Source organism: Nicotiana sylvestris, chromosome 7 (genome assembly GCF_000393655.2).
Source record: "Nicotiana sylvestris chromosome 7, ASM39365v2, whole genome shotgun sequence".
Classification (NCBI taxonomy): domain Eukaryota; kingdom Viridiplantae; phylum Streptophyta; class Magnoliopsida; order Solanales; family Solanaceae; genus Nicotiana; species Nicotiana sylvestris.
Genome location: NC_091063.1, coordinates 120598935 through 120609947, shown reverse-complemented (window position 1 = coordinate 120609947; position 11013 = coordinate 120598935). Strand labels below are relative to the sequence as shown.

At 38.8% G+C, this 11013-nt stretch overlaps 1 protein-coding gene across 1 annotated transcript; it reads left to right on the top strand.

Moving 5' to 3' along the window:
* The first annotated feature begins 232 nt into the window (after positions 1 to 232).
* LOC138873698 (uncharacterized) lies at positions 233 to 10227 on the top strand. Its single transcript, XM_070152174.1, has 3 exons — positions 233 to 422; positions 3626 to 3765; positions 9283 to 10227. The coding sequence occupies exons 1-3, from the start codon at positions 233 to 235 to the stop codon at positions 10225 to 10227; spliced, it is 1275 nt and encodes a 424-aa protein (XP_070008275.1).
* The last annotated feature ends 786 nt before the right edge of the window (positions 10228 to 11013 follow it).

Below are 11013 nucleotides of genomic sequence, written 5' to 3'. Positions count from 1 at the left end.
AGGCTGGAAGGTTCTCTTGAAAGTCTAGTCGATGAAAGGCATCAGGGGGTTTGGAAAGAGAGGTAAGCTGAGTCTGAGGTTCATTGGTCCATTTGAGGTGTTGGAACGAGTTGGTGAGGTTACATATAGGCTTGCTTTGCCTCCTAGTCTATCGGGAGTTCATTAGGTATTCCACGTGTTTATGCTCAGGAGATACCATACGAACAGGTCACATGTATTAGATTATAGTACAATGCAACTTGTTGAGAGCTTAGGTTATGAGGAGGAACTAGTTGCCATTGTTTATAGACAGTTTAGCAAGTTGGGGTCTAAGAAGATTTCAATAGTGAAGGTCCCGATGAGGGGTCAACAAGTCGATGAGGCAACTTGGGTGATCAAGGAGGATATGAAGAGCAGATATCCATACTTATTCGGCACTCTAGGTATGATTCTAGACCCGTTCGAGGACGAACGTTTGTTTAAGAGATAGCAAATATAATGACACGAATAGTCATTTTTCTTTCTAGATCTCGGTTCCCCTATTTAAGACTTCCCGTATGTGCTTTTACTATTTTATGACTTGCGGGGATGGTTGATTTGGTTTTGGAAGGGTTTGGGCTGAATTTCGAACACTTAGTTTTATAATAATGGCCTAAGATCCCAAGTTTGACTTGAGTCAAACTTTTTAGTAAACGACCTCGGAACTGGGATTTAAAGGTTCCAATAGGTTGGTATAATTACTTTGTACTTGGAAATATGTTCAGATCAAGTTTCGGGTAGACCGGGAGCGTTACGGCGCTTATTATTGAAAGTTGGCATTTTGAAAGTTTTAGAATAGCTAAACAATAGCTTCCAATTCCATGTCGAGGACCGATAATTCTTCTCATGGACCTTCAGTAGTCGATACACGCAGACAATCACCCTACTATCTTGCATCAACACCACACCAAGGCCAACACGTGATGCATTACAATACACATTGTAAGACCCCAAGCCCGTAGGTGACACCAACAGTAGGGCTATAATCAAAGAAGTCTTGAGCTTTTGAAAGCTATCATCACACTCCTCGAACCATCTGACTAGAGCTCCCTACTAGGTCAATATGGTCATAGGTGCATCAATAGATGAGAAACTATCTACAAAACGTCTATAATACCCAACCAAACTAAGGAAACTCCAAATCTCCAAAGTCGAGGACGGTCTGAGCCAACTCGGAACTTCTTCAATCATCTTTGGATCTACCTTGATTTCCTCACTGGACACCATATGACCTAAAAACACCACTGAATCAAGCTAGAATTCAATCTTATGTGGATATACCTTGATCCCCTCACTCGACACAACATGACCCAAAAACGCCACTAAATCAAGCCAGAATTCACATTTTAAGAATTTTGCATGCAAATTCTTCTCTCTAAAGGTATGGAGCACGATCCTCAAGTGCTGCTCAGGATCTTCCCAGTTACGGGAGTACACCAAGATGTTGTCAATAAGCACAATGATTGAATGAATAAAAATATGACTGAATACATTGTTCATCAAGTGCATAAATATTTCTGGGGCGTTGGTCATCCCAAATGATATCATAAGGAACTTGTAATGACCATACCAAGTCCTAAAGATAGTCTTTATAATATCCAGATCCCGAATCTTTAGCTGATGATAACCTGACCGCAAATCAATCTTTGAGAACACTTTGTCACCATGTAGCTGATCAAATAAGTCATCAATATGTAGCAATGAATACATGTTCTTCATTGTAACCTTGTTCAATTGTCAATAATCAATGCACATGTGCATAGAACCATCTTTTGTCTTAACAAACAAGACCGAGCACCCCACGACGACACACTAGGCCGAATAAAGCCCTTATCAAGCAAATCGTACAATTGTTCCTTTAAGTCCTTCAACTCTGCTTGGGCTATATGATATGGAGGAATAGAAATGGGCTGAGTTCCGGCAAAAATTCAATACCAAAATCGATATCCCTATCAGGCGGCATGCCTTGAAGATCTACTCGAAATACATCTGGGAAGACTCTAATCATGGCAAACCTAGCGTAGCCAATGTCACAGTCTTAGCATGACAATCCAGAATAGCATGATACGGTGACAACCAGTCCATGCCCAAGATAACATCAAATTCTACCATACTATATATCAACTCTGGTCACAAAACCACCAATAACAACTAAACACGAACGATACACACGATCCACAACAATAGAATCTCCCACATGCATGGACATATAAATAGGAGAACTCAAAGAATCACAAGATATATCCAAACACGGAGAAAAGTAAATGACACATATGAACAAGTGGATCCCTGATCAAATAAGACTTAGGCACCTCTGTGGAAAACTGGAACCATACCTGTAATGACTACGCCTGAAGCAACTGCCTCCGTCCTACCCAGAAAAGCATAGAATCTAGTCTGGCCTCCCTCTCTAGGGCAACCTCTCCCCGCTCGTCCCCCACCCCTAGCAGGATGTACTTGTGGAGTTGTAACTGGGGAAGCAATCATGGCCTGGGAAGTCTGTGGACCTAACTGAATTCGTGTAGCTTGAGTAATTTGTGGAGGTACACCCCTCCTAAGTCTGGGAAAGTCTCTGACCATGTGATGGGTATCACCACACTCAAAGAAAGCTCTCGGTGGGCGTGGCTACTGGGACTGGCTCGGGCCTACTCGGCTGGACTGACCACTGAAGGCACCCCGTGCATGAGTTACATTAGAATGTGGCTGAGCAAAGAGTGCAACATGCGACCTCAAAATAACCGGAGCACCACTAGAAGCTAGAAGTGCTGAGTTGACTAGATGGCTCACATAGCCTCTACCATGTTGGGTTGTAGTTGTGGAGTGGCCACCACTAAATGCTCTAGTACCTCGAGGCCTCTTGGCCTTCCTGTCCTCTATGTCACGGCCCTGCATACCCTCCAACATCCGTGCAATATTACAACCTACTGATATGGGGTATCTTTCTCCAACACTCGATCCATGCTTAATCTAATACCACAGTTGAGCCCCTGGATAAATCGATGAACTCACTCTTTGCCTGAAGAAACCAAGACAAGTGCATGTCTGGACAAGTCACTGAATCGGACAACATACTCTGTCACTGTCATAGTACCCTGGCAACAATTGCTCAAACTCCGCAGGCCATGTATCCCTAAGGGTCTTGGGAAGAAACTCTCTCAAGAATAACTCTAAAAATCGAGTCCATGTAAGTGAAGCTGCATCTGCTGGGCTACCCTTCTCGTACACCCGCTACCACTGATATGCTACTCCTAACAAGTGGAATGTAGTAACATTAACCCTACTCATCTCCACAATACCCATGGTGCAAAGAATACAATGGCACTTCTCTAGAAAGACATGTGCTTCCTCAGAAGCCAAACCACTGAAAGTAGGAGGGTGATACTTCTTGAACATCTCAAGTTTAAACTTCTCCTCCTCAGATGTTGCTACCCTAACTGCATAACCTCTGGGACTTGGTCAACATGGAACTACTTCTCTAGGGTACGACATGCGAGAGTCCGAGCTCCTCCCTCAGCTTGAAATATGGTTGGTTCAAGTGGAATCAACCCCGCCTTAGCTAGAGTACCATACATGCTTAAGAACTGTGTGAGGGTCTCCTGAAGCGCAGAGGTGGCAACAGGCGCCTCAGGTGCCTATTCCCCAACTAGAGCTATTGGTGGCTCATCTGTCACAGCTTGGGCTGGTGCTCTTGCTGCAACACGTGCCCCTCCTCGACCTCTGTCTCGGCCTCAGCCTCTCGCGGCTCTAGTAGGAGGTGCAGGTGACTGATCGTCAGATCCAGCAATGTGTGTCCTCACATTTGTGAGGGAATAGAAAGTCAAGGGTTTATTCTTCGAAGTCAACCAATTCACACGATAAGGAGTCAAAGAAGTCAAGTTTTCCTAACAGTGTCGTAGCCTCTCAAAGATAAGTACACATGTCTCTGTACCGATCTGCAAGACTCTACTAAACCTGGTTATGACTCGTAACACCTATAAACCTAGGGCTTTGATACCAACTTGTCACGACCCCAATTTTCCTCTGTAGGATGCATGATTGCACCTAGTCTCTACGACTAGGTAAGTCTAACATTTGATAACAACTTGATAGATATAATTAACAAAATACTAAAACAAGTCTGATAAACTAATATAATATTTCAAAAATAGAATTTCAATAATACACTCCCCACGCCAGTGAATTGAGTCATAAGCTCTATAGAGTAAGCTAAGATGTCTACTACATCACTGTTTGAATAAAAAAGTACAACAATAGTAAAAGTTAAGAAAGGTGACTCTGAGGCCTACGAACGCCAAGTGGGCATACCTTGACGTCTTCATAAGCAGCTAACAGTTGATCACTAACGCCCTGCACGAGAAAACGTACCTGGAACTGCACAAAAGATGTGCAGAAGCATAGTATGAGTACACCACAATAGTACCCATTAAGTATCAAGCCTAACCACGGTAGAGTAGTGATGAGGCCAGGTCAAGACACCTACTAAGATATAAATAAACAGTATGAAACATAATAAGGATAAAATATGGAAAGCGGAGAAATAACTGATACGAAACAAGTTAATAGTATGAACTAACACAGGAATTGTAAGCATGTAAATAACATAAAGAAATAGATTAAAGAGAACCACAATGATCATATACGGATAATGACTGATAGAAAAAGGAAGGACAAAACAACAAGAAGTGTTCCCACCAAAACTCTTTGCAATATGAGATAAACAACAAGAATCACAACGAGGTACCGCCTCGTGTACAATAATAATCACAACCGAGGTACCGCCTCGTGTATATACCAAGAATCACAACTGAGGTACTGCCTCAAGTATATATCAAGAATCACAATCGAGGTACCGCCTCGTATTCACAATTTACAAACTTTCCTTATACCGGCGCGTGAGCCTTACATTTAAATAGGTTTTGAAGATATTTTTGCCTGAAATAGCTACATGCATTTTAGCCCACCTTATGATGTCTCACGTAGTTCCACCACAAGCAACACGCACATAAATCCCACCTTATACCGCTTCATGCACATTAACCCCTAGCTTTATACCGCCGTATGCGTGTCAATATCACATTACAATAACAACTCACACCACAAGTGCCATACATCATAACTTGCCAATAATCAACAATATCAATATTTTCACAACAATGGACCATTGCTCTGCCACAACGTGTACAATAATATCAACAACAACAATGAATGTAAAATGCTCAACAAGAAAATTATCTCAATAATAAAATATTTTTGCCTCAACGTGACAACGACTTTCACAACTTCAACCCCAATAACTCAAAAATGAGAGAGAGATAATGCATAACCATGATATTAGATAAGTAACTCAAAATGGAAGAGATAAAGTGTAATAATGACTTCAAATAATGAAAATCAACAATGAACGAGATAATATAAACAATAACTTCAAATAATGATAATCAACAATGAACGAGATAACATGTATAATGACATAAAATAATGATAATCAACAATGAAGAGATAGCATGTAACAATAAAAGAGGCAACAAGTTCAACTAAAAGATGAGAGTGTTTTATCAATTAGGATGTAAAAACAAGTGTTAACGAAATCATTTAAGGCATGTAAGGCCAGACTAACACAAGTAGGAATAGATTGACTATCGCAATTCAGAACATGATATGACATTTCAATTAAAGCATGAAAAGATTCTAAGTAGCCTAAACCGGTCAAATACCATGTACGACCCGTGTACCCACTCGTCATATTGCGTATAAGGCTTTCACATAGCACAAAAGACATAATCAATCCCAAATCCTAAGGGTAGTTCTCTCACACAAATTTAGGCAAGATACTTACTTCAACTAGGCCAATTCAACCCTCGAAAATAGTTTTCCCCCTAAAATTTGCCTCCACACGGCTCAAATCTAACCAAAATTGACTTAATATCATCAAACAATGCAAGGGAAATCAATCAACAAAATTCAACCCTGGGTCCACCTGGTCAAAACCCATGTCCAGTGGTAGATTTCGACTACCCATGACCCCAAAAGTTCATGTATTTGATTAGTTTCAAAATCTGAGTCCAAATCGACTCTCAAAACTCAAATTCTTATTTTTAAAAAACTTGATGAAGTTTCACAAATGTTCACTTTGATTCACATGATGTTGATGTTAAAATCTAAGATATATTGATAGAATATGATTAAAAATAAATTAATACCACTTAATCAATGTTTGTAGATGAAATCTCATCTCCAAATCACCTCTTGTCGAGTCTAGGGTTCTAAAATGAGAGAATGAGAGCTGAAATCCCAAATTCCAGCCTTTTTGATGAATTTTTGATGCCGCAATTGCTACATGGGTTCGCAATTGCGAACCCTCGAAATTGTGAAAAATACATTGCAAATACGGCCACAGACCTTCCTAGTGGTACCTCGTAATTGCGATCAATGGGTTTGCAAATACGAACCCTTCCCCTTTCGCAAAAACGACAACTTAGTCGCAAATGCGAACTACCCGAAGTCCTAGACCACTTCGCAATTGCGAGCCTGGTATCACAATTGTGAGAATGGTAACAAAATTGTGATACCTGCGGCCCCCTGATAAGCTCGCAATTGCAAAACTGGTGTTCATAAATGCAATACCTAAAGCATCAGCACACCAGATTCTGTAATTTCAATCCAAAACATTCTGGAACATGTCGGAAACTCATCCGAGCCCTTGGGACTCCAAACCAAACATCAACACTAGTCTAAAAATATCATACAACTCACTCGCATGATCAAAACACAAAACTAACATCTAAAACTACGAATCGAACACTAAAATGCACAATAAGCCAATCAAATCAAAATTTCTCTAGAATTACAACTAAATGTCTGAACCATATCAAATCAACTCCAAATGATACCAAATTTTGCACACAAGTTTTGAATAGTTAACTAACCTATTCCAAGTTCCAAAATCAAATTCCAAACTCAATAGCTAAAAGTCAACATACAGTCAAACTTTTTAACTTCAAATTGCAAACTTTTGGCCAAAAACCATAAATCAATCTACAGACTTCCGAATTCATTTTCGGGCATACGTCCAAATCAAAAATCACGATATGAAGATATCAGAGCCATCAAAAATAGTTTCGGGGTTGTATTCACAAATTTTAAAATTTGGTCAACATTTCTATCTTAGGCCTCAAAGCCATGAAACAAAGGGTCCAAATCAATCTGAAAGCTTCTCGGGATGAAACTAACAGACCCCACAAGTCATAAAATCATAAACACATGTGTGTGAAGCATAAAAAGGGATAACGGGCTGCAATACACAAAACAACCAGTTGGGTCATTACAAACGCGAAGGCGTGGGTTCGTTGGGCATCGCGAACGCGATCACTATGTTGCGAATGCATAGGGTGAATTTGGTCAGCTATGTAGTTAGCCTTCGTGATCGCCAGAAGCCTTCCACGATCGCAAAGAAGGGGGGCCTGGGCAGACTTGAATTTATTACGAGACTTAGCTCTCTTTTATCTCATTTCCCCTTGGGTTGGAAGAATTTGGGGAGCTATTTTGAGGGTATTATCATCAAGCATTACAAGGTAAGTGAATTCTACCCACTTTCGAGTTAAATATATGGATTATGGATAGATTTAATATGGAAATTAGTAGAAATTGGGGGATTTTATCGAAAACCTAGGATTTGGTAAAATGATATTTGACCACGAAATTGGCTATGGAATTGGGAATAAATTATATATTTGAGTTCGTAACATCATGGGGAACATTTATCTTTGAAAATTTCCAAAATCTAGGCACCTGGGCCCGGGGGTGACTTTTATGGACTTTTCAAATTTAGTTGGAAACTCACTTAATAGTTAAATTATGATATTTATAGTATATATTGATTAGTTTGTACGGCTTTTGGTTAGTTTTGAATTGCTCGGCATCGTTTAAGGTCTACTAGTAAGGTATTAGAGCCGAGTAGTGAGCTTGGAAGCGAGGTAAGTCTCTTGCCTAACCCTGTAAGAGATAATTATTATGTTAGGTGTATTAATTATTGTGTGCTACTTGTTGTGGGAGCTACGTATGCATGACATAATGAGAGTTCGTACGTAGCTATATTTATGTTATGTCCGGGTAGATATAGATTCACATCATGCCTTAAATGTGTTATTTGTATTTACCATGCATATTTGATTTCCTTAATTTATGTTCTGGACTGAGGCTAGAATAAAATATTGATCGGTTCCCTTACTTTGGAAATTATAGAATATTTGATTAAACAATAGATCCATGTCTTCCGAACTCGCATGTATTTTCGCGAGTGAGATAGTTTCTCTATTTTAATGGAATCGGACCATTCGCCTCTGTAGTTTTATAAATTATTCTTATGGGATCAGACTGTTCGCCTTGGCAGTACTGTGTATCACTATTCCTATAGGGATCGGGTCATTCGTCTCGATAGACTCGTGCTTAATACTTGAGACTTGATTTGGTATTGATATCAGCTGAGTTCATGCCTTCGAGGCTGATTATGACATTTTTAGTGCTTTCATATTGATCCATGTTTGGAAATTTACTATTAAAGTTTATCTGTTTTGTTGCTACTTATTGCACTTTCTACTTTATGTATTTTGTTACTTGACCACTAGTAAGTGTCAAGGCGACCCCTCGTCATTACTTATTTGAGGTTAAACTAGATACTTACTAGGTATGCATTGATTTACATACTTATGCTACAGTTCTGCACTGATTGTCCAGGTACTATGACAGGTATTTGCAGTGGTCACACGAGCGCGTAGTTGCAGTTTCACGAAAACTTAGTGGTGAGCTGCTTGCCCTGCTTCGATCTACAGCACCTGGAGTCTCCCTCTACCTTATTTGTTATTTTTGTCTATTCTATTTTAGACATTAGCTGTAGTAGTTTTGTATATTCCCTAGATTGCTCATGCACGTTTAACATAGGGTTTTGGAGGCTTTTAGGAGATTTTCACGGTTGTACTTGTTGCTACTATCACATTACTCTATGTACTTTTCGTACGCATTATTTTTGGTAAAGTTGTGCATCTGTTTCAATGAGTTTCATATTTAGTTCCTATTTAATTAATCAAATTCTAAGTTTAAAGGCTAAATTGGATAATTAAATTGGAGGTTCATCATTGGCTTGCCTAACCACATCAATTCAAGTTGTTTTTTATAAGCACTCCGAGAAGCTGAAAAGTGAGTATCAGACGCGTTTAGAAGCATATTGATGTGGCAAGACTTCTATTGTTGTATGGATTGCCTTTTAAGGGTCATTATCAAAGTGAAGCTTCAACAAATGAAGGCCTCTTTCTAGGATTCTTACGATGGCATGGGGACAAGCATCCGGATGTGGGAAAAGTCATATTAGAAAATTCTCCACAAAATGATACGTTGACTTCCCTTATGATCCAAGAAAATATTATCAATGCTTGTGCAAAAGAAATATTAAAGGCTATAATTGGAGACTTGAATGGAGATTACTTTGGTATATTAGTTGATGAGTCCAAAAATATTTCATATAAAGAACAAATGGCTCTTGTTTTGCGTTATGTTGATGAGAATGGTGAAGTGGTAGACCGATTTGTTGGTCTTGTCCATGTTAGTGATACATCGGCATTCTCATTGAAGGAAGCAATCTACTCAGTGCTTTCGGAGCACTCACTAAGTCCATCACAAATATGTGGACAAGATTATGATGGAGCTAGTAACATGAGGGGAGAGATAAATGTTCTCAAGAGTTTGATTATGAAAGAGAGTTCATCGGCATATTACATTCATTGCTTTGAGCATCATCAATTGCAATTGACACTTGTAAATATTGCTAAAAAATATTTGGATGTTGAAGACTTCTTTTGCCATGTTACTAACGTATTGAATGTTATTGGTGGATCTTTTAAGCGCGGAGATTTGCTTCGACATCTTCAAGTTGAAAACTTAGAGCAATTACTTGAGTCTAGTGAAGTTCATACTGGGCGAGGACTAAATCAAGAACACGGGCTTCAAAGACCATGTGACACTCGTTGGGGATCACCTTTCAAAACATTAGATAATTTTATTGTTATTTTCTCATCTATTGTTCGTGTGCTTGAAGTGATTCAATATGAAGGTTCTACCTCAAATGAGAGAAATCAAGAAAAATATCTTTTGAGTGAGATAACAACATTTAAATTTATTTGTATGCTTCACTTGATGTTAAAAGTTTTGGCAATGTAAAATGAGTTGAACAAGATCCTACAAAAGAGGGATCAAGATATTAATGCCATGGAGTTTCTTAACATTATAAAAAAAATTGCAAGATATCATAGAAAGTGGATGGGAATCTTTACTAGATGATGTTTTCTCATTTTGTGTTATGCATGACATTTTGATTCCCAAGATGGATGAATCCTATTTTCCGGGAAAGTCGAAGCGCAAGTCTTCCAGTATTTGTTATTAAAACTACTTGTGTATTGATATCTTTTATGTTTTAATTGATGTGCAACTTCAAGAGCTTAATGACCATTTTGATGTAGTGAGTAGCGATTTGCTTCTCGAGATGGCTAGCTTGAATCCAACCAATTCTTTTGCTAATTTTATAAAGGTAGAATAATGACTTTAGCAAAATGTTACCTAAATGAGTTTGATGAAGTACATATTCGAGACTTGTGTTATCAACTTGATACTTTCATAGTTCATATGTGAGCTGGTAATCCCAAGTTCTCCAACTTACAAGGAATTAGTGATTTGGCAACATCATTGGTTGAGACAAATCTTGTGGAGACTTATTCGTATGTTTATTTACTTGTGAAGTTGACTCTGATTTTACCAGTAGCAACTATGGAGAGAGCATTCTCATCCATAAAGCAGATAAAGAATGAAAAACGGAATAGCATAGGTGACCAATATTTAAATAATTATTTAATTTGTTACATAGAGCGTGGTATATTCACAAATGTAAGTAATGATGTCATTATGGATTGTTTTCAAAATATGAAAACTCGTTGAGGACAATTGTAAATA